The sequence below is a fragment of the Uloborus diversus genome, chromosome 3, assembly GCF_026930045.1.
Source record: "Uloborus diversus isolate 005 chromosome 3, Udiv.v.3.1, whole genome shotgun sequence".
Lineage (NCBI taxonomy): Eukaryota > Metazoa > Arthropoda > Arachnida > Araneae > Uloboridae > Uloborus > Uloborus diversus.
This window is the reverse complement of record NC_072733.1, coordinates 184,449,077-184,474,471: the sequence shown is the minus strand read 5'-3', so window position 1 is coordinate 184,474,471 and position 25,395 is coordinate 184,449,077. Positions and strand designations below refer to the sequence as shown.

General features: G+C 33.9%; 1 protein-coding gene across 2 annotated transcripts in view; it reads left to right on the top strand.

The window, feature by feature from the left end:
- Positions 1-25,395, top strand: part of LOC129218436 (sorting nexin lst-4-like) — a 91,253-nt gene that overhangs the window by 15,575 nt on the left and 50,283 nt on the right. For both annotated transcript variants that reach the window (XM_054852701.1, XM_054852700.1), the window contains exons 6-8: positions 12,187-12,332; positions 23,190-23,280; positions 23,395-23,523. In XM_054852701.1, the coding sequence (XP_054708676.1) occupies positions 12,187-12,332; positions 23,190-23,280; positions 23,395-23,523 (366 nt within the window). The remainder of the gene's footprint in view (positions 1-12,186; positions 12,333-23,189; positions 23,281-23,394; positions 23,524-25,395) is intronic.

The following is a 25,395-nucleotide window of genomic DNA, read 5'->3' as shown; positions in this document are numbered from 1 at the left end:
GATTGACTTTCTATTTAAACCTTCTCTGTTACCCCGATGCAATGACGTGACATCGTCAAAATTTACATCTGTTGCATCTGAAAGCAACTCACAGTTAATCCTTTAACCGTTGCTAATTCGTAAATTTACGTTCTTGACTGCTACCAGCAGAAAGATCCTCAACTCATGAGGCCTGACGTCACGTCCGCCTATGGGTGAAACACGTGATTGACTTGTCGGGTGTTTAGTCACTTGGGGACTTCTATATATATGCTCAGGATTTTACGCACACCGGTTTTTCAACAACATTTAAAAAAGGAATGTATTTCTAGGATAGTTTGAGTGAATAAGTAAGTTTTAAACAATTAAAATACCTTCTATCTTTTTACGAAATTGCTCCAAGAACCTAAAATATAGGGTTATGCTAACAAGTACCCCCCTCTTGGAGACAATTTGTAAAAGAACACTTAAACACAATTCAAACTATTTGTATAAACACACTTGAAAAATTTCATGAAAACATTGAACAAGTTTCTACATTTTTAAAATACTTGTTTTCAGACATGGGGTTCACAGAACACACATTCTTAAAAATTTTAGTTTTATATTTTTACGAACAGAGGCCGGTTAAAATTCCAATCCGGTTACCCTCTCAAAATCATTTCAGCATTCCCCCCATCTTAGATTTTCGTGAAAATCAGATAACATCTTATACTATCAGAAACCCTTTTTAGTTTCAAACATTTTCTGTTCATGTTTTCAAGAAACACTTTTAGTTTCCAATCTTTAAATTTTTCAAAAACAAACTCTTTTAGTTTTGCATTTCTCTAACTTTAGAAGTTTCAAAAACATAGTTTCCAAATTTAAACCTTCAGAAATAATTTTTAGGTTCTCTTATTTTCATTATACTGGTTTCCAAAACAATTTTTGTTTACTCATGAAACACAGTTTCAAAATTTTCCATACTTTGAATTTTATTCATAATTCTTAAATTTAGAAAAATTTATTTCTCACATTTACAGGAACAGTTTTAGTTCCTCTTCATTAATTAGATTTCTGAAACAACACAGTTTCAATTTGAGGAAGACCTAATATTGCAAGACAGCCCAAAAACTTAAAAATTCTTATACAAAGGCTTCCTGCCAGGAAATAATTCCAAAGTCATTCTCCCTGCCTCCAAAACTTCTCCTATGGGAACTTTTCATGTTTTGAGAAACAATTCCTTATATGTCTTATATGTGACGTCGTCAAAATTTACATCTGTTGCATCTGAAAGCAACTCACAGTTAATCCTTTAACCGTTGCTAATTCTTAAATTTACATTCTTGACTGCTACCAGCAGAAAGATCCTCAACTCATGAGGCCTGACGTCACGTCCGCCGATGGGCGAAACACGTGATTGACTTGTCGGGTGTTTAGTCACTTGGGGACTTCTATATGCTCAGGATTTTACGCACACCAGTTTTTCAACAACATTTAAAAAGGGAATGTATTTCTAGGATAGTTTGAGTGAATAAGTAAGTTTTAAACAATTAAAATACCTTCTATCTTTTTACGAAATTGCTCCAAGAACCTAAAATATAGGGTTATGCTAACAGTTTTCTTCTAAAGCATTTTCTGCTAAATTATTTGAGTGGTTATTTACTGTTTATTAAGTAGAAATGAAATATTAAATCAGATTTTTGAGAAACAGAATGTTTTGAAACGGAAGCATAACTCACATACTGTTCTATCAAACGAGTAGTAGCCAGCAATGCACTTTTAATAAAAGTTCTTAAAAATATTTGCAACGAATAGAAAGTCATTATTTTTATTCCGAATGGAATGTAGCATTTCTTAACCGTTAATATTTTTCTGATGAGCTAGGGAGGTGAAAAGTTAAAAGACATTAACATCTGTAGCAATTAGGGAAACTCATGGGGGTATTGCTTCCTAAAATATTTAAGCAATCATTGAAAACGATCCTTCTTTTTGAATTTTTTAAACAATTTCTTCACTAATTCTTCGGTGTAAAACCGTAGTATCGATTTTACTTCGAACACCAATAACCCAAAAGGGCATACGCAGCCCCCCCCCCCCCCCCCCCCCCGTGGGGGCGCAAGAGGTTTGAAGGCGCACCTGCTGAAAGAACATTGTGTTTAAATTAAAGACCAATTGCTCTTGTGGGGAGGGGGCACACTTATTAATTTCCGGGGGGGGCATCGAAGTCTCTGTACGCTACTGCCAATGACATTAAATTAAACTCTTTTAGTTACTTTATTTTCTAAAACTTTCGTTTCGTATTTTTAAAAAATGTTTGTATTTTTTCCTTTAAAGTTGCAATTTTTTTTATACAGTAAACCTCAATCTTACGTCTCCCAAGTCTACGTTTACCCTGCATTTCACTTTTTTTTTTCATATATTCTGTGTTTTAATAATGTTAATTTACCCCCGGAAAGAAAGTTTCCTTATTTATGAATTTCCTGCAGCATACGTGTTCTAAAGGAGGAGAGAAAAAAATAAAAAAAAATGCTCCAAGATAAGCAAAATGTTTCCTTTTCTGCTTTTTTAAAGCTAATCTACGCTGTGAAAAGTAAATCTGAAAACATCCACTATTATGGACTATTTTCACCCTAAATACCCAGATTCACAACTTAGTGTGTTAAACTGATCTAAAATGTTGTGTAAAATAATGTTTTCGTTTCTTAAAATATAGATATTATACCTTTTTAAAGAGTCATCATCAACACTTTTACTTTTCTCTATTTGATTTTTGCTTTTTGTGCATTTCTTGTATTTTACGCTTTCCTGTATTTTAATGTTTTAACCCAGTCCCTTGAGAAATGTAAAATCGGGATTTCCCTGTAGCATCTTTATTAAGAATTACATACGTGCATTCCTTAATGCATAAATAATTTATTTATTGATACTAATTTTGCGTATCATGGTATAATATTTTACGATTTATTAGTGATCTTTTTGCCATATTCTTAGAATAAAAGAAAGTTGAAAAAAATAATAAAAAAATTAATTTGAATTTTGTTATCTTGATTTCAAATTATGTTTTTCGCAATCACGAGTGTGTGTGTTTATATGTAAGCGTGTGTTTGGGGGTACGTGTGTGTGTAGGCATGTGTGTTTGTGTCTGTGTGCAGGCATGAGTGTTTGAGTAGTTATGTGTGTGTTTGTGTATGTGTGTAGGTGTATGTATGTGTGTGTAGGTGTATATATGTATATGAGTGTAGGTGCGTGTATGTATGCGCATGTGTGTAGGACATGGATGCAACCTGAAGACGGCTTTCGCTATAGGAACACCATCGTGAGGAGCCAGCCGGTCCACGGTGATGGTGCGGCGGGTGGCGGTGGGAAAAATCAAAGGAACGTCAAAAACAGTCAAATGAAAGCAATAAGCAATCGTGATTGCTCAAAAAGAGATTGAATTTGAAACACAGAATAAACCCCTCTTTGCAATACTTGATGGGAAAATTTTTACTTTGCCGGAAACGATTTCAAGTTCATTTTTTGGCTCTCTGTTATGTCTCTAAAATTCCAAGGTTCTACATACCACGCTGGCTATCCTCAATGTCAAACAGCAACACGCCTCCCATTCAAATTGAAGAAGAGTCTATCCCTCCTCCTATTAACACGCTAGAGTGACTAAGGGGGAAGCGAAAAATGCCGCTACGAATATATTCGTAGCTTGCCGTTTTCAGTACGAAAAAGTTTCCGAACATATTCGTAGCCTGCTGCTTTTAATATAAAAATAATTCCGAATATATTCGGGCTTGCCGCCAGGAGGGTTAAGGGAGGGGAAAAACCTATTATAATTTTTAAAATTAAGTGAATCAAATTATTACCATTTTTGAAAGCAATCTTATCAAAAAAAGAAAAAGCTTTCCAGTTTGAAGCAGTAACAGAAGAAAATTTAAGAAGAAAACACTGAGTGAATCTGCAATAAAAAAGAAAATGTGTCCTTTCTCTCCACAGATGCAGTTGGGGGAATTTAAGAGTTTTATCTTTAAAACAAAGAATGAGTTATATCATGGTTTGCTAAAAATGAGTTAATTAAAATGAGTTAAGTAAAGCCTATTGAAGGAAAGTGTAGGAAGGAAATCAAATGTCCATCTTGCCTTGTCTGAATTCTCTAAAAAAATTTCGAATCATCCGGTATCATATTTTTAATAATATATTTTAGAACTTTAGTAGGAATAGGAACAATAATATGAGGAGGAAGAAGAGTAGCCTGTTTGGCTAGATAATCCGCAAAATTATGAGTATGTATTTCTAGTATTTTTACTTTTATATGTGATTTCTTCCAATTGAAACTATATGTAATAACTAAACTAATAAGGGGCCATTCAGGTCATATATTAATTAGCATATTTTTGTAAGTATTCAGGTAAGCATATTTTTGGTCACCAAGCTGCGAAGATGCTTACAAATTCAGATGCGAAATTCCCACCAGCAGGAGTTGAAGATAATATGCGCGTCCGTTACTAGTTGTTGAGAGAACTCGAGGTGATTCAAGAAGCATTCTTGCAGTTGTTTTGAAAGTCTAGAAGGGCTTCTACAAATTAGAAACAAAAACTTGGGGTACTCGAAACATAGTATTTCAGACGTGAATTTTCCATTGTGCCCAAGAAACTGCTTCCACTGGAATCGGCAGGGACGGAAGAAGCACTATGCTTCGTGTAAGACCCACCTGCTGCCAGTAGAGTTCAAAACGCATGCGTAAATATCAGCATAGGTACAAAACTGATAAACTCTTATTAGCAAAATGAAAACCGGCCTTTGTGGCTGAGCGGTAAAAATTCTTGCTTTGTGACCTGTCTGTGAGATTCACATTGCGGGCTCGGACACCACTCAGGTGTCCTGGGTTTTATTTCCTCTCATAGTGCAATAAAAACTGCTTGTTTGTTTTTAAAATAAATTGATAATTGGTGTATATTGGTTGTGAAACAGCATGAACTGGATAAATATTGAATAAACAAATGATTGAAAGCAAAAGCTGTAAAAAAGACAATAAACAAAATGTTTCTAGACTGATTTTTTTAATACTGTTATAACGATAACTGAAGTAACCTACTAATTATTTTTTTTACTTTCAATTTAAAACGCATACAAAAAAATATTTCTTGATCATTTAATGTATCTAGATAATTTAAACTGTCGAATAGTTAACTTGAAGAATCTGTCTACTTACCATTAAAAATAAGAACCGTTTTCAAGAAAATGAGATGCAAACTTAATTTTTTCTAATGTGTAACCTTTCAAGCAATTTCTCTGTAAGCATACAGAAAATTCTGGTCTAAACTTACGCAGAAATGTGAATGAGACTTTACACTATAGTTACATTCCCATGGTGTAACCTTCCACAAGCAATGTGTAACTTTTCACCAGTTATATCAGTTAAGTTACTCCTCAGCAGTGGAAGCGGCTATGCTCCCACCGATTTTATGGAGTAACACAAATTTTTTAGTGTGGAGGTTCAACTTGTAGTAATTAACGATACACTTTACACTATCGCTGTTTTCATTATTTCTAATTAGTAATATTCACTATTGAAGACCTTAAAAATCGGTGAAATATACTCATTTTTGAGTAATTCCTGCTTGTATGTGTTTCCCCAAGAAAAAATATGCAAGCCTATAAATTTGCCAAACGAAATTTTGATTGATATAGTTGAACAGAGAGAGGTTCGAGCACAGATCGTTCGATCTGCATCCCAATGCGCTGCCAATTAGGTTAACTCGCGCAAGAGGGATGAAGAATTGTTTTAAGAATGATCGTCCGTCTTTGTTCCATAAATCAAATGCTAAATTTTCCAGATCACATTCTCTTCCGAAATGTCTGTTCATAAAATACCAGCTTTTTTAATAAAGGAAAACACAACATTAAGAGTAAATTAAAAGGAATATAATGACATTTATGTATAAAATATAAATAAGGACATGTTGTGGGTGAAATTCGACAGAATATGGCAGAAAAGAAATGTCTTTTAATTATATTAACAACAAAAATATATTTCCTTTATATCTGTTTTAATGAACCCTTATATTTGCCTGTGCAAAATATTTCATATTTTTCGAAGCGATATTACGGGAGACAATGTGATCTGGGATCTTTCACATTAGGTGTGAATAGTGATGTGGATCGGGTAAATACCCAGTGGGTAGGTAAATATTTTTTGGGTATTTACCCAGGTATTTACCCAAGGCCTGGGTAAATACCCAAAAACTGGGTATTTTACAAAAAAATGCAAAAAGTGAATAGGAAATTGTTTTTAAAATCTAAATATGAAATAATTGGTAAAACCGATACATACATATGTATAACACAGTTTATAATAATTTTTATTGAAAGATTTGATGAAATTATGAAAGAAACTTATCGTGAACCAAAGAATCTTTCTTTTCAATGTCATAATTGGAGAAGTATAAGTAATTCAATGATGAACTTCAGGATTTCAAAATCATAATCTAGGTTAGTCATATCCAAAAGGAAAGAAAAAAAAAGGAAGCATGAGGGATGTTTGGAAGAATAAACTGAAAAGTTATTAAGACTATGATGTTATTTATTTATTTTACTGCTGTTTAAGTGATAACCTGGCAAATATAGAAACAGTTTTCACATTAATAAGCAAAAAAAAAAAATCAAAATATTGTTTTCTGTTGCCTTGCTCATTTGCATTTGCTCCTTGGTACTTCATGAGGAAAATGTGTTCAAACTATTTTTAATACATGCAAGAAGTAATGTTGGGTGGGAAGGTTAGTATTTTTTTGGGTATTTATCCTAAGGCAGGGTAAATTACCTAGTAATTGCGCATTTTGCAAAAAAAAATTAGGTGATATCAAAAAGTGATGATTTTCTTTTTAAAAAACATAAACCGTAAAACATCTTCAAACACATTTTACTGAAAAAGGAATGATCAAGTATTTTTATGCTAACATTTTTGTTGTACTGCATTTATTTTTAGTATTAAATTATTTTGCTCTTTAAATTAAAGCATATCAGCTGCAACGTCTCTATTTTTCTCACACTCGATACATATGCTTGAAATACAATATGAAGTGAAAGTCAAAATATCAAAATGAATTAAGCGAACTAAGGACTGATAAGTTATCTGCAGAATACACCTCAACACTTGAACTAGGTTTGGAGGAAATTTCTGCATGTAGGATATAGGTAAATAAATATTAATAAAAAATTGAGCGGCATTTTGTTACATTTTGATGTCATGCAGGGACATATTACTGAGTAATAAAAGACTAGGATCTTAAAAAAATGATGTTTGCTTTTTTGTAACCAGTTAAGCTTTTTACTTTTTGTAGAATGGCTTTTTATATCTGAAATTTGGCTATCAACATTGATTAGGCATATCCAACACATTTAATGCAAATATCGTATTAGATTGCTAAGTTGTTTCACACAATAATTCTTTGAATATGTGATCAAAATACAATTTTTGGGCAAAAATTTATTGTTTTGTATATGATTGGTTATATATATACATAGTGGAATACATACAGAAAAGTATTTTAGTTGAATATAAATTTTTGAAATAAATACCCGGGTATATACCCAATTTGGGTATTTACCCAGGTATATACCCTGGGTATTTACCCCTAAAAATAAATACCCGGGTATTTTACATCACTAGGTGTGAACCAGAAAAACGACCAGAAAATAACGACTAGAAGGTAGGATGGACTAGAAAAAGATTAAGGTTCACCTTTAATGGTAGTTGAAAAGTTGAGAACTTAATTTGCCTTTGCCATTTATAAACTTGACGTAACACATTTGTTTTGAGGGGCGTAAATCTTATCTTCTTCACAGTTACATCATATATCGCTCACTGAATAATATCTATTATGGCTTTAATATATGAAAAAATAACACGAGATCATATTTTTATACATTACAAGCTTATTTTTAACATAGAGGTATCACTTATAGTTGAACTCGTTTCTGAAACAAGTGTACTTAAGAAAATGTACACCGAAGTACTCATTTCAGAATACTTAATTTTTAAAAATGTGTAAAACAATATGCTCTTGTTTTCTTTCTTCCTTCATACTTCGGCCGATCGTTCCTAGCCACTCTGCGAATGGGCTGGCCAAACCCCGAAATCAAGAAAATTTCGGGCTTTGGCCGGTAAGTTTTCAGCAAAGTTGGCCAGTTCGCAAATTGGCTGGCCAATTCGCGAACTGGCCGATATCGGGCTTTGCCTGTAACATATATATAAGTTCCTAAGAACTAACTGATTATAATTGTAAATTTATGTTCTTATCAAATGTCAATGCACTTACTTTGTTAAGGCAGTGTTCCGCATTGTAAAGTGTAAGCATTGTGCTGTTTATTTATATATGTATCTCTATTTTTTTTTTAAACTCTCCATTTTGTCATTGCTCTTACACCGTAACATTAAAATGCTACAACTTAGAAAAAAATCTCATATTAGCAGTTTAAGCACCTAAAATTAAGTAATTTTTTTATGTTTAAGAAATGATTTAAGACACAATTTAGTACTCAAATCCTAGAGAAGGAAACAAGGTGGGGATCCAGGGGTTGAGGGGGAGGGGGATCATAGGGCTCATGAACACTCCTTAGGAATCAGAGAATGCCTGAAGCTGCATTTTGAAAACTTATACAGTAGAACCTGTTGATAAGGGGCACTAAGGGGACCAGAAAAATTGTCCCTTAAATAGAGGTGTCCCTTCTTCGGAGGTAGATGTACTGATGCATGCTGAGTACTTAACTCAGTATAATTTCATAAAAACTAAATGCTATTGATATTCAATATAAAATGCTAAAAATTATTAAGGTACACTGAATACAAATCAAAATTATTCAAATCTCAAAATTCATCTTTTTAATAATTAAACTTTAATCAAAAATTTGACAATGGTAAAGTTTTGTAGCATACATGAATTACGTTGAAGTATTTCCTTACATGAACTTGTTTGATTTCAGGCAATTTAAAATTCAGTAGAATTTAAATTCCAATCTGTGTTCACATTTGAAGTTTTATTTACACAAAAATATTCATGGGTCGTTGACTATCCATTGGCTGTCAGCCTACTTGAATAAGTTGCTGAGAGGAAAAAACTTGGATGTAAATTTAAGCAAAAATTTTACAATGTCAAAATTTTGCTAGTTGAATTTGAGACACTTAAATTTTTGTAAATTCAATACTTTGTATATATTTACACATTAATTTTTGTAAATTTTCTCTGTATTTGTCCCTTAAATAGAGTGTCCCTTATTCAGAGGCAAATACATGGAGCTCCCAATTCAAAGGGACTGGGACCAGAAAAAATGTCCCTTAAATAGAGGTGTCCCTTAAAGGAGGTTCTACTGTTCTAATTCAAACCAGGGACAAGATGAACAGATGTACTGTATTATTAGTGACATGTTCAGTAAGGGATCCATTATCATAATGGGGGATTTCAATTTTCCAGGTATTGATTGGAATAATTTTTATCCTGGTAATGGCAAAGAAGAGGAATTTTTAAAAGTAATTGGTGACTGTTTCTTAGATCAAGTTGTAACTCAGGGAACTCGAGAGGAGGCGATTTTGGATCTAGTTTTTTGTGACATAGGTATTTTTGTTCAGGGGTTGTGTGTAGGGGAGCATATTGGAGATAGTGATCATAACAGCATTAGGTTCTGGGTTAAATTTGAAGTGTGCAAAGATGATAATTTTAGGTTTGTGCCCAATTTCAGAAACACTGATTTTGTTGCACTTAGGCAGAGCTTGAAAGAGGTTTTTTTGTCAGGATTGGAAAATAGCGACGTAGTTCAGCAGTGGACGGAATTTAAGGATAAACTTGCTAAAACGGTTGGGGACTATGTTCCATTTAGGAGAAAAGGTGTTAGTACCAAAATTTGGCCCATGTGGTTCTCCGGGGAGACTAAAGAAGCTCTTAATTATAAGCAAGCCACTTTTCGTCAGTTTAAAGAAACTGGTCAGAGTGCGGAGAGGCTCCAGTATGGTAAGGCAAGGCGAAATTTTAAGTATTTGGTATGGATTCAGAAAAGGGAATTGGAGCAAAGGCTGGCAGATGACATTGATAGGAACCCTAAGAGGTTTTTTGCTTACGCTAATTCTGGGAAAGCTCGAAACAGTCAAATTGGGCCTTTGGTTGATGAGTATGGAAATTTAATCCATAACGATAGGGATATTGCAAATGTTCTAAATAACTTTTTTCCAGTGTGTTTAACGATAACTGTTTCTCAACAGTTGACACTAACAAGACACAAGCTATTATACAGCTTGAGGATTTTGTATTTTCCAGGGAGGAGGTTTTATTTCATTTGAAAAAGATTAAAGCAACTAAAGCTCCAGGACCAGATAATATTTATCCAAAAATTTTAGTTGAATGTGCGGAGGAATTAGTGGATGTTATTTTGAATATTTTCAATGCTTGTTATAACTCGGGGACGGTGCCAGAGGACTGAAAGCTGGCTAACATTACACCACTCTTCAAGAAGGGGTCTAAAGGTATTGCTGGGAATTACAGACCTGTAAATTTGACTTCGGTGATTTGTAAGATTTTCGAAACTTTGATCAAAATTAAGATCATGAAGTTCTTAGAGACTAATAGTCTGTTGACTAGTTTGCAGTATGGTTTCAGGAAAGGTAAATCCTGTACTACTAATTTATTGCATTTCTACGACAAGGTTACCTCAGCTTTAGATAACAAAAAATGTGTGGATGTTGTTTATATTGATTTTCAAAAAGCTTTTGACAAGGTACCGCATGTTGCTCTTCTCAGCAAGTTAGCTGACATAGGAATAGGAGGAAAAACTTTACTTTGGGTTAGAAATTGGCTTACTGGTAGGAAGCAAAGAGTAGTTGTGAGAGGAAATCATTCTAATTGGAGTGATGTTTTAAGTGGGGTTCCTCAGGGATCAGTTTTTGGGCCTCTTTTGTTTATTATATTTATGAATGACATCAATGAAAATATTTCTGGAAGCATGAATTGTTTTGCTGATGATGTAAAAGTTATGGGGATTGTCGAAAATGAAGAACAAGTAAAACAGCTGCAAGAGGGTTTAGATCATATTACTAAGTGGGCAGATAAATGGGGTATGGCAGTTAATGTAGGGAAATGTCAAGTGCTTCACTTAGGTCATGGAAATAAGCTTATGAGATATCATTTACAGGGTTCAGTCATAAATCAGGCAGAAAATGTTATGGATCTGGGTATCTTTATAAATCAGGACTTCCAAGTTTAGTCAACAGTGCAGTATTGCTAGTAACAAAGCCAACAAAATGCTTGGGTTTATCAATAGATCTATTTCAAACAAATCTAAGAAAGTTCTTCTGCCTTTATATAGGAGTTTAGTAAGACCTCATTTGGAGTATGCTGTTCAGTTTTGGTCGCCTTATCTGAAGAAAGATATTTTTGTATTGGAAAGGGTTCAAAGAAGGGTAACTAAATTAATAAGGGAACTCTCAGATTTAGATTATGGTACCAGACTTAATAGGCTTAACATATATAGCCTGGAGCAAAGGAGAGTCAGAGGGGACATGATTCAGTTATTTAAATTTATCAAAATGAAAGATGTAAATGGATTAAATTTTTGCGGGGAAAGCAGGACAAGGGGTCATTGTTTTGACCATTGTAGGGGTCGTGGGCACTTGGAATAGCTTACCGGAAGAGGCGCTAATGAGCAAGGGAGTGGATAGCTTTAAGAGGGCCATTGATCTTCATTGGGGACTAATTAATTGACTAGGACCAGCCTAGCTGGGCCCAGAGCCTGTTGCTGGTCGTCACATTTGTATTTTGAAAAATTTCCCATAGGCCCTCTATTTATGCCTAAATATGACAACTCCCAGATATTGCCCCTTCCAAAACCAGAAACTGGGTCTATCCTTGGCTTAAAACATAGCAAAAATGTTGTTTGCTTACAGGATATTTTATTTTGAGACCTAAGTATTACATTACTAATTAGGCATTAAGACTGAAGTATTATTTTTAAGCATTTTATTCATGAGTGATTCCCAGGTAAAAATATAAATAGAAATGGGTATCCATAACATTGTAGATAGTTTAAATGGGTAGCAAGTAAGTTACTATGTTTTCTTTTGTTTCTATGTTTATTTTTCCTCCTTGAAATTGAATGCACTCCTTCTGCTCTAAAGTAATATTTGAGGCACTTCATTCATAAAATTATATATGTGGAATGTCACTGAACTATATTTAATTTTCAACTTTGTAGAAGACTGATGATTCAGGAAAAGAAGCTTCTTCTGGTTTCCTTTCAATTCCTTCAATGGAGAAAAAAAGCAGCAGCACTGGGGACTTATCTGTTATTGCTAGAGGAGATGCTAGTGGAAAACTTGGTGTTAAAAAAAGCTTTAACAGGTATGGACGGATATTAATACTGTAAGAAATTGCAATCAGACATATCGTTAAACATGCAGCTTTTCTGACTTCAAGTGTCATTTTTATTTCTTTTACAAAATAAATGAAGATTGTAATCACACTTTCACTCCAATTTCTTGCTAAATTTTCATTTCATACACTCCTAAATTAACGTTGGGTAGTTTTACGACCTGTCTTCACATGCATATGTACCTATAAACATAGGTGGATTTAGGACTGAGTTCCTGGGGGGGCAGGATTTTTTTTTTTTTTTTTTGAGCAACATTTTAAATCCCCCCCCCCCAATGTTTTGGTCTGTTTTCCTGTGATGCATAAAGCCATGCTTTATCTCTTTTTTGTGCCGTTTTCATTAATGTGTTTTCATGCTGTCCTATTTGAATTGACCTTAAGAGAAGTGACTGGTATCAAGAGAGTGACGCAAGGCTCCCTTTTAAGTAGGACAGAGAATATTCCCTAATGTAGGGGGTCCGGGGGTTTATCCCCTGGAGGAAATTTTGTAAAATGGATATAAAATTCTGCATTTCGAAGCCTTATAAAGGTTAATTGGATAGAAAAAATCTCGGGAAAAAAAAGACAAATATTTTTTTTTTTTTAAAAAAGTTTTATAACTTAAATGTGCTTTGTGATGTAAGTTAATACTTTAAAAGAAATGCTATACAGATTTAGAAAATATGTAACATGAGAGTAGCATACTATGTATTAGAACAATTCATAATTTACACACTTGATAAGAAATAAAATTGAAGCACACTTTGCTTAGGAACTTCAAAGACTTGTCTAATCATTTTCAAGGTTTGGTTGCTTAGATTGGGTGTTTTGGCACAAGAGCCCTAGTAGGTTATACTGCACCAATTCTTTTCAAGGATTTTAAAACATTTAATAATTTAAGGCACCTCATTTGCACTTTCCAGTCTCTGAAATTGAGTTCTTGATTATACAATTGTACAGTATTATTCAAACTTTGTAAAAAAAAAAAAAAAAAAAAAAACGCTACTTTAAGTTTAAAAGAAAAAATAAACTATAGAATTCTCTCATTACAACAACCTTGTTTTTAATTATAAGCAGTGCAGAAAACCAAAAGGAATAGAGGTAGTGTATCATTTTTTCCGGGTTAAACAGATTAACAATATGCAGTAGAAGCAAGATAAAAGCAATCAATACAAAAGAATTTCAAAAATACTGCATTTTGGATTAAATAAATAGCAAGGTATGAAACATGTGAGTCACAAAAATTTATTTCAAGTAATATGTTAAAAACGTAAGCACCATGATTTTTACACTTTTAAAGCAGGATGAGCTGAGCAAAGAGCTGAATTTGATATATTTTGGCATTCCTCCCCCTACCATTTGTTAGAAATTTTAAAATTTCAGGTTTGTAGCCACACATTTCCAAATATTCAAGGTTTTCAAGCACTTGAAAATGAAATTAATTTTTTCAAGCACTTTTCATTTTCATGCAATTTTTTTGCGAGTTACGGACCCACTTCAAAGAAGTAGCCCGAAGCTATAGCTTGTTATCTTATAGGCAAATCCGGCCTTATATGTAATTCACTCTTACCTGCAGATTTTTGTAATTTTTACGAAAATTCGTCAGTTTTTACGGTTAAAGGATTTTTACAATTTTACCAATCCGAACGTGTGAATTCCAGAAGGTTCTTCAAACTCTTTTGTCTGTAAGCACACAAAATATCTCGTTTTTGAAGTCACGCAAATTGAAAATAAACATTCTGAGAAAGAAAACAAATGATAACGAGTAGATTGTTCTGTTAGAGCAAATGGGGAAGGGGGTTCCTTTTGTTTTAGGTTCTAATTTAATACTTGTCAATTATTATAAGTGTTGCAGCTGAATGCATAGCGCGTTTAGCCTATAATTTCATTTATATACTTGCCCAAATGGTTTTCAGTCCAAATTAGTGAGAATAGGCATATATTTAGCACCCCAATGACAGCTGTACTATTTGTATTTAATGTTCTTTTTTTTTTCTTTTCTCCCATCAGAAAAGGGCTCTCGCTATTCTCTTCTTTTTCATTGAACTATTCAAAAAAGAAAAAAATGATTTTTTTTTTGTTTTAAGATTTTGGAAGATGTGTTCTTACTATTTTAAGTCCTCCCAAAACAAGGGGGCATTGCCCCTATGCCCCCCTCCAAGAAATCCAAATAATAATCCAAATATAATAATTCTCCCTTTTGAACTAGTCAAAAAAAAAATGATTTTTTAAAATTTTTTTGGAAGATGTGTTGTTACTATATAAAGTCCTCCCAAAACTGGGGGGGCATTGCCCCCTCTGCCCCCCATAAATCCGCCCATGCCTATAAATGTTTGAACAGTAGAAATATCCATTTTGGCCTTTTCTTAGTTGATTATAGCAAGTTTTCCCATGACTTCAGTATATGCGTTGATATGGACATATGTTTTTATCATACATAACTCAAAAACATATGCCGTTAAATGTTTGATATGTAGGAACTTTATGGGGTCTACTTGAGCGCCTCTTCTTTTGATTGCATTCAGATGTTCCAAAAAGGACCTTAATGCACTTTTTGTGGCAAATCTATATTTATTTCAATACAGATATAAATTGCGTAAATTGACAACCACTTGGCAATGAATCCCCAAGTTTTGCCACCAACTTCACAATAGATCGCCAATTTGGTTACAAAAATGAGGTATCAGATCAATTGGAAATTTTAGTGAAAGTCCCATAGAGCCAACTTTAAAGTTAAAAATATTTAGAAAATAATTTTCCTAAAAATTGTCTTTTTGGTATTGGTTGGCAACAAATTGAGGATTTAAGTATTTTAAATGTTTTTCTGCTAAGGTCCTATGTAGGCTTTCATTGAAAAGGTTTCCTAAATCATGCTGTATAACAGAACCTACCGGGGCTACTAGTGCTATCTCTTACCCCAAAATAGAGGAAATGCTCTCCTATCCTTTGTACTGGTTATCTTCAAATTTTTAATTTTGCTACTTACATCACTTTGCTTCTCACTGCCTCATATGTAGTTTTTTTTACCTGAGATGCTAACAAAAAGGTTAAATTTCTTTATGTAAGAAAGGACCATTCTCTATGTTTACCATACTTTTATAGGTGCAGGAAAGTGGCTAAAATGTCATACATTTAAAAAGTGTTGCTCTAACACATGCACATGAGTACACGTACCCATTCTTTTGAATCATTTAGAATTGTATGTTTTAATAGACGTAAATGGAGTAGTATGGAGTCTACTTTAGATTTTTTAAACTTCAGAGATTTATGAAATTATAAGTAATGAATAATGAACTGTATTACTCGAACAAAGTAGTTTTATGAATATGCTGTCCGATATAAACATAAAAAAAGTAAATACAAATTATTTGTTGAAATGTATCAATTGCATAAATTAATGTCATAATACACCGCTCGACATTGAAAATGCAACACCAAGAAGGAGTGTTCAGAAATTCATGCAAATTTTAGAGTAGACATACATCACTGAGTTATGTAAATGATGTGAAATGCGCAGCTCTTCGACGCATGTGAAGTAAGATATAAGGGAAGGAACTTGCAGAATGGGCAATATTCGTGTCGTTTTTTTCTGACTGGAGAATTATCGAAGAAATTTTGTTTTTGTCTTGGAGGATACGTGTAACATGAGAGAATGCCAGGCCGACGTCAATGAAGGCATTTCCAGCAGATAGATGATTTTACGAGGGGTATGGTGATCGGACTGAGAAGGGGAGATTGATCCGTACGTCAAATTGCAGCTGATACCCACATGGATGCGAGCACGGTGCATCGGCTGTGCCAAAGATGGTTGGAACAATGAAATGTGGCAAGATTGAGGGGTGCAGGGGCAGCCAGAGTGACGTCAGAACGCGAGGACCGACAAGCTGTAGCAGACCCACAAGTCACTTGTTTCTCGTTTCCGCAGCAGGTGCAAGATACCCTGAATGTTCCTGTGTTAACCAGAACCATTTCTTGTCGTTTGGTCGCACGTGGTCTGCAATAACGGCGTCCGCTAAGAAGACTGCCATTGACCCCACAACATAGATATAATACAGATATAAATTGCGTAAATACAATAAATAGATACAATAAAATAGATACAATACAGATATAAATTGCGTAAATTGACAACCACTTGGCAATGAATCCCCAAGTTTTGCCACCAACTTCACAATAGATCGCCAATTTGGTTACAAAAATGAGGTATCAGATCAATTGGAAATTTTAGTGAAAGTCCCATAGAGCCAACTTTAAAGTTAAAAATATTTAGAAAATAATTTTCCTAAAAATTGTCTTTTTGGTATTGGTTGGCAACAAATTGAGGATTTAAGTATTTTAAATGTTTTTCTGCTAAGGTCCTATGTAGGCTTTCATTGAAAAGGTTTCCTAAATCATGCTGTATAACAGAACCTACCGGGGCTACTAGTGCTATCTCTTACCCCAAAATAGAGGAAATGCTCTCCTATCCTTTGTACTGGTTATCTTCAAATTTTTAATTTTGCTACTTACATCACTTTGCTTCTCACTGCCTCATATGTAGTTTTTTTTACCTGAGATGCTAACAAAAAGGTTAAATTTCTTTATGTAAGAAAGGACCATTCTCTATGTTTACCATACTTTTATAGGTGCAGGAAAGTGGCTAAAATGTCATACATTTAAAAAGTGTTGCTCTAACACATGCACATGAGTACACGTACCCATTCTTTTGAATCATTTAGAATTGTATGTTTTAATAGACGTAAATGGAGTAGTATGGAGTCTACTTTAGATTTTTTAAACTTCAGAGATTTATGAAATTATAAGTAATGAATAATGAACTGTATTACTCGAACAAAGTAGTTTTATGAATATGCTGTCCGATATAAACATAAAAAAAGTAAATACAAATTATTTGTTGAAATGTATCAATTGCATAAATTAATGTCATAATACACCGCTCGACATTGAAAATGCAACACCAAGAAGGAGTGTTCAGAAATTCATGCAAATTTTAGAGTAGACATACATCACTGAGTTATGTAAATGATGTGAAATGCGCAGCTCTTCGACGCATGTGAAGTAAGATATAAGGGAAGGAACTTGCAGAATGGGCAATATTCGTGTCGTTTTTTTTCTGACTGGAGAATTATCGAAGAAATTTTGTTTTTGTCTTGGAGGATACGTGTAACATGAGAGAATGCCAGGCCGACGTCAATGAAGGCATTTCCAGCAGATAGATGATTTTACGAGGGGTATGGTGATCGGACTGAGAAGGGGAGATTGATCCGTACGTCAAATTGCAGCTGATACCCACATGGATGCGAGCACGGTGCATCGGCTGTGCCAAAGATGGTTGGAACAATGAAATGTGGCAAGATTGAGGGGTGCAGGGGCAGCCAGAGTGACGTCAGAACGCGAGGACCGACAAGCTGTAGCAGACCCACAAGTCACTTGTTTCTCGTTTCCGCAGCAGGTGCAAGATACCCTGAATGTTCCTGTGTTAACCAGAACCATTTCTTGTCGTTTGGTCGCACGTGGTCTGCAATAACGGCGTCCGCTAAGAAGACTGCCATTGACCCCACAACATAGATATAATACAGATATAAATTGCGTAAATACAATAAATAGATACAATAAAATAGATACAATACAGATATAAATTGCGTAAATTGACAACCACTTGGCAATGAATCCCCAAGTTTTGCCACCAACTTCACAATAGATCGCCAATTTGGTTACAAAAATGAGGTATCAGATCAATTGGAAATTTTAGTGAAAGTCCCATAGAGCCAACTTTAAAGTTAAAAATATTTAGAAAATAATTTTCCTAAAAATTGTCTTTTTGGTATTGGTTGGCAACAAATTGAGGATTTAAGTATTTTAAATGTTTTTCTGCTAAGGTCCTATGTAGGCTTTCATTGAAAAGGTTTCCTAAATCATGCTGTATAACAGAACCTACCGGGGCTACTAGTGCTATCTCTTACCCCAAAATAGAGGAAATGCTCTCCTATCCTTTGTACTGGTTATCTTCAAATTTTTAATTTTGCTACTTACATCACTTTGCTTCTCACTGCCTCATATGTAGTTTTTTTTACCTGAGATGCTAACAAAAAGGTTAAACTTCTTTATGTAAGAAAGGACCATTCTCTATGTTTACCATACTTTTATAGGTGCAGGAAAGTGGCTAAAATGTCATACATTTAAAAAGTGTTGCTCTAACACATGCACATGAGTACACGTACCCATTCTTTTGAATCATTTAGAATTGTATGTTTTAATAGACGTAAATGGAGTAGTATGGAGTCTACTTTAGATTTTTTAAACTTCAGAGATTTATGAAATTATAAGTAATGAATAATGAACTGTATTACTCGAACAAAGTAGTTTTATGAATATGCTGTCCGATATAAACATAAAAAAAGTAAATACAAATTATTTGTTGAAATGTATCAATTGCATAAATTAATGTCATAATACACCGCTCGACATTGAAAATGCAACACCAAGAAGGAGTGTTCAGAAATTCATGCAAATTTTAGAGTAGACATACATCACTGAGTTATGTAAATGATGTGAAATGCGCAGCTCTTCGACGCATGTGAAGTAAGATATAAGGGAAGGAACTTGCAGAATGGGCAATATTCGTGTCGTTTTTTTCTGACTGGAGAATTATCGAAGAAATTTTGTTTTTGTCTTGGAGGATACGTGTAACATGAGAGAATGCCAGGCCGACGTCAATGAAGGCATTTCCAGCAGATAGATGATTTTACGAGGGGTATGGTGATCGGACTGAGAAGGGGAGATTGATCCGTACGTCAAATTGCAGCTGATACCCACATGGATGCGAGCACGGTGCATCGGCTGTGCCAAAGATGGTTGGAACAATGAAATGTGGCAAGATTGAGGGGTGCAGGGGCAGCCAGAGTGACGTCAGAACGCGAGGACCGACAAGCTGTAGCAGACCCACAAGTCACTTGTTTCTCGTTTCCGCAGCAGGTGCAAGATACCCTGAATGTTCCTGTGTTAACCAGAACCATTTCTTGTCGTTTGGTCGCACGTGGTCTGCAATAACGGCGTCCGCTAAGAAGACTGCCATTGACCCCACAACATAGACAGCAACGTTTAGCATGGTGCCGGACTAGAGCGGCGTGGATGACAGAATGGCGAAATGTCGTGTTCTCAGATAAATCCCGTTTCTGTTTATCCAGTGATAGTCGCCGCATACGTGTGTGGCATCGACATGAAGACAGATCTAATCTGGCAGTAACTGTGGAATGTCCCACCGCACGACAACGTAGCATAATGGTTTGGGGCGCAATTGCATACTATTTCATATCACCTCTAGTTCGTATTCAAGGCACTATGACGGCCCAACGATACTTGGATAATGTGCTGCAGCCGGTGGCAATCCCTTACTTTCAAGGGCTACCTAATGCAATTTTTCAGCAAGATAACGCCCCTCACACAGTGCTCGCATCTGCCAACATGTTCTCCAAGGCACACAGATGCTTCCCTGGCCACCATACTCTCCTGACCTGTCACTAATCGAACATATGTAGGATGTGATGGGATGCTGTTTGCAGACTCTGTCCCTGCCTTGTTCAGAAGACGAACTGTGGCAAATGGTTGAAAGGGAATGGAGAGCCATCCCTCTGGAAAGCATCCGCACCCTTATTGACTGTATGCCTAGACGTGTTTCTTCGTGTATCGCTGTTCACAGTGGTCCTACATCCTACTGAGCAGACGCCATTCTCGCTCTGTATTCTGCCTATCATTTTGAAATTAAGTTCATTTATTATTCCTTGCTGTCTCTGTCTTTTTTTTCCAAATTTCATCACTTTCTGACCACTTCTTCTTGGTGTTGCATTTTCAATGTCGAGCAGTGTATATTTGATGACAGGGGTAATTAATGATTGAAAGAACTACAGGAAGAATCTTTTCAAATGAATAGTTATAAGGACATCTCACATAGTAAAACTGGGGGGAAAAACGATTTAAAAAAAAAGTATTAAATATAATAAATAAATGAACAAAATTTTTTTAAAGATTATGTGCTGAAATTTGGGTCAACTATATCACTTTTAGCCACACTGTGTTCTACTTTTGAAGTGGATTTTTAGAAAAGGATTGATGTTTATTTTAAGTAATGTATTGTAAATGTCTCATGAAACTCTTCAAAAGCAGTACATGAATTACCTTAAAAAGTCAATTAATGCCTAAAGGTAGATTATAAAAAACTTGGATGTAGTTACAAAAAATATAACTGCAAACAAAAGTCAATCTGTTACTTTATCTATTGTTTTAATTAAATGTGTGCATTATGATGTATGAGTTATTATTTTTTGTTGGGTCTAAAACTTTTTTCCTCATTCAAATTATTTTAAGGACATATAGGTATTGAAAGTCATTATGATTATGAAACCAAAATTTTATACCTTAGAAAATGCATTATTTTATTGGTTCTTTTTTAGTGATGCAAAGATTTTGAAAGTTTTATTTACCTCATTAATTGTTATGCTGATTTTAACTTATCTGTTTTGTTTTTATTTTTTTATTCTCACACTATGGGGAATAAAGCTAGTCTCTGGAGCATATTTGTGGTTGTCATTATTCATATTGCAAATCCTTCAATGACAATTTCATTCTTCCATTTTAAACTGGTTCTAAGAGAGTCTTCATAAGATCTTGTCTAGCTTTAGCCCTTTACACAGGCTAATTTGAAATATTTTGTTATTCCTTACCCTTTGAAAAGAGCGTGACAGGTATGGACCAGTTCCAAATATTCAAGATCATGTGTGATATAAAATAAGTTAGCATTCGAATTGATTCTTCAAAAAAGATGTAGCACCTGTAAGTGCATAGCTAAGTCAAGTTTGTTGAATCATAAGCAATGTCCCTGTTATTCCCATATTTTATAAAAGTACATCTTGTCGACCTCGCTTAAGCAAACAAAACATCTTTGGTTCTAACATATAATACGGTAAACTCCCAATTATCCGTAGAATAGGGTGGCACGGTAACCGCGGATAATTCAAATAATAGGTAAAAAACAATACTTGGTGTATGCAATAGATATGACACTCACACATTAATTCAAATTATAACTAAAAACATTGCTATACTGCATCTACTAACATTGAATATAAAAAAAATATATGTAAAATATAAAAGGGAACAACAACACAATCACAAGTTTCCAAAAAAAAAAAGTGAAAGGACCCACGCATAATCCAACCGCCGATAATCGGGAGTTTACTGTATTTGATTTTGTGGGAAAATGTTCTTCATCTTGTGAAACTGATAGCACCTGTCTAAAAACATAATAAATCAGGAGCTATTAAAAAAAAAATATGTAAGAGATATAACTTTTTTTTTTTTTTTTTTTGAAAAAGCTCAATAAACAGCAAAGTATAATAATAACAGGAGTTTATTAAAAGTACATAAGAAAAATTTTAAAATGTAATTTGGAATTTAAATTGTAAAATCTTTGTTTTGGTACCATTTTCCTTTCACTACTTTTTGGAAAAATACCGTAATACGGGATTGCTTGCTCAGAGTGTTTTGGAAATATTTTTGTGCTTAATTTTCCAAACTATAAAGAACATTATTGTCCCTACTGACTTTTTCATACTCCTTGATGAAATAGCTGCTCTATTTGGCTGTTGTGCTTTCTGGGAGATATATCTTCTTTGAATTCAAAAGCCTTATGGAGCCGTCCACATTTTCCTATCGATATTATCAATAAATAACAATAATGATAAATAATTATAAAAAAAAATAAAGCAAATTTTCTTTTTTGTTCTTTGATGTAATTTAGTTTAAGAAATTTTTTTTTAATTTTTAATAGCAAAAATATTTTTAGAAATTAACCAAAGAAATTACAGTTAAACTGGCATATAACAAGCCCTAATTTAAAGAAAACTGAGATTTAATAAAGAAATCAGAAAGATTTGGTTGGTGCAATGTTAAGTCTATAGGAACATGTCTTTTTTTAACTAGTAAATCCCACTTAAAGAGAGCAATATTTTTGCGATTCATAAAATTTCCTTTGACTTCCAGCTCAGCTTTTCCTTTTTGGAAAAATTCCTTTACATTTTGAACTGAACCAGAAATTAGTGATGAGTCATAAATCCTAAGAACAAGTTATAAAGGTCCTTTATGATGATGGAGTCGAGAAGCATAAGAAAATTATATATTTGTTGACGCCAATGTTATGTTTTAAGAGGTTTATTTCTGAGAATGTTATAGCTCGAATTTAAGATAATGCAGATAAAAAAATAATAATAATGAATCTGAAGATGATAACAAAAAATTGGAAGACTCAGCATAATCAATGGCTTTTTGTGTGCAGAGATACAAATGACAATGTTTTATGGAACATGAGTGTTCTTCAAAAACTGTAACAGAAGAAAGAGACTGTAAAACAGTTCAATGTAAATTGAGCAACTCCTTTGGTGTACAGGGGAAAAAAAGCAATTGTTCGTGATCTTTTTGCATGAACTCTTTTTTTTAAAGCAAATATCACGGTTGTTTCACACTGGTTATAAGTGAGTTCTACTGTATTCAGTTATACAGGGTTCTTTAGCGTAGCTTTTGTCGGAAAAAAATTCTTTTCCAAAGGTGTTGTTCTTATAAGCAGGGTTATTATTTATCCATTACCTGATTACAGAGGGCTGACAGTATGTATTTTTATTATGTTATAGAGTAATATGCCAATAACATTACAGATATAAACACTTAGTTTTATATAACCTTCATTTTATATTTAACTGATACTAATTAAGTGTGTTTTGTTATTTAAAAAAATTTTAGATATGCCTGAGATTTTGTATATTTTGATTTATAAATGTTTGAATAAAAATGTTTCAGATTTTCAGCCTTTGTTAAATCTGGTGGTGAAATGTTTATATTGGGTGAAACAAGTGTAAATGTTTCTCCAGAAGACTATGTAGAAATTTTGGTATGATATTTTGATGTATATATATGTATATTACAAAATTTTAATTGATTAGACAGTTAAGGTATTTTGATGTGATAAATACATTTGATCAAGTTATGTTATTAATTTATGTAGGATGATGATGGAATCATTGGATGGCTAGCGTCACCTGGTGAGCAATATACTTGTACGGTGTCCAAACCAAAGAAAGAAAGTAAACTTCGAGGATTGAAAAGCTACATAGCATATCAAATAACACCTTCTGTAAGTGTTACATTTTGTTATATTTAAAATCATGTTAATTATGGTATAAAAAATAATTCGGGCTTCTCAGCGTTCTTATATTTCTGTATTTCCTATAAATCGGAAACATATTCCTATTTTCCCATAATTCCTATATTTTCATATATTTTACAGTCCCTTCTTCCTTGTATCTCCCATTTCCTTTCCCCCCTCTCGATATTCAAACACCAAGATTTCCACTAGAAAACATACTTTTTGGAAACATGCCAGCCCCAAACATGTGCTTTGCCGAAAATTACGTGCCTTGTTTGAGATTTCAATCCTTTTTGCATCCTGTAAAAGGTTTTAATTATTATTGAATTTGGTTGGTGTAGTACTAAATCTACCCTAAGTTAGCTTGCTTTACTCTTTATTAACTTGATTTTAGTTTTTGGGCCAAGTCAACCAAGAAAATATGATTCATCATTCATGGTCTTGGGTTTTGTTAAAACTTAGCTTGTTTGTTCCTCTAACGTATTTAAGAAAGCTTGCAAAAGAATTTTGCTGAAACTCAAATGGTTTAGGTTTTTCATCCTGTTAAAATTTTTGGGATGTCAAGACTTTTCCAGGATTGTATGAGGTAACTGCAATTTGTTTTTGTTATATTATGGAAAACTGATTATAGAAAATTCATTGATTGAAAACTGGCAACTGATATAGATTTTAAATTCAATGTGCAAGGAATCAAAAAAAATAATTTAAACCATTAGGTACCTTCACTTGGGTTAAAGCAATTTAAAACTAAATTTAGAGTTCCATGCAAAGTAAAATATCCCTTTGAATGAGAAAGAATAACCAAACTTATTACTGTTATTATTATCGTTATTAATGCACTGACATATGTTAAACCACAAAAAATAATCAAATTGCTGGTTTTTTTTCTCTCCTTTAAAACATTTTACTACAAAAACAGAAGTAATATAAAAAATATTTTCACTCTCCACACAATAGATGCAAATCGCTTTTAATTAAAATCCAGATATTTTGCCATTTAAGGCATGAAAAATGGGCATGTTTTAGTCATACAGTAGACCCTTGCTTGAAGCGGGGTTACGTTCCACGGAAATGTCTCGTAAATCAAATCACGCAAATTAAGACTTAATAATACTGTTAAAATAGGGTTTACGTTCCATAGATGAAAAAAAAATACTACATTTTAGTGAAAGTTAAATATATATAATTTTAATGTGTATTTATTCCAATATGTGTACACAATCTGCGTAAAGAAAATATGAATTAACTTAGTGTTTAAAAAATCCGTCGTGCACAGCCGTACGGGGGGCCCGCTACGCCGACCCCCCGGACGGTGGAACCTAAGGCTTACAGCTAAGTGGTGGAGTGTGTGCGGAGAAAAGTGTTTAAAAAATAAAGCTGGTTATGAAATTTCTTTTTTTTTTGGGGGGGGAGGGGGAATAGGGTTTCAAAAAAGTGACTTTTTCTTTTTTGTTTTGTCTTGTAGTTAAACAATTCAAAAATATATTCCCAAAATTTCAAGTTGTTTTGAGCAAAATTCTCAAAGAGATCAAGTATTTAGTCTCTGCTCCTTCAAACTGTAGCTCCGGCAGCTGCTGAAGGATGCAGCAGTTCTGACAGCTGCGGAGGCTCAGAATGTCAGTGCTGCTTGTTTGGGGTTAGTTAAATATAATATATATAAATATATAAACAAGAAGATGCTGAGGAGATCAAAGCTGCTACAGGGACTGAACTCTATGGAACTGGAATTGATGCTTTTTAGCTTCCAAAACTTTAAACACGTTTTCTCGAAACCACTTTTTCAAAGTCTGTATTCACTTCCATTTTAAAACCAATTGAGTGATTCATTTCAAATTTAGCACACATAGTCTGCATATAAAA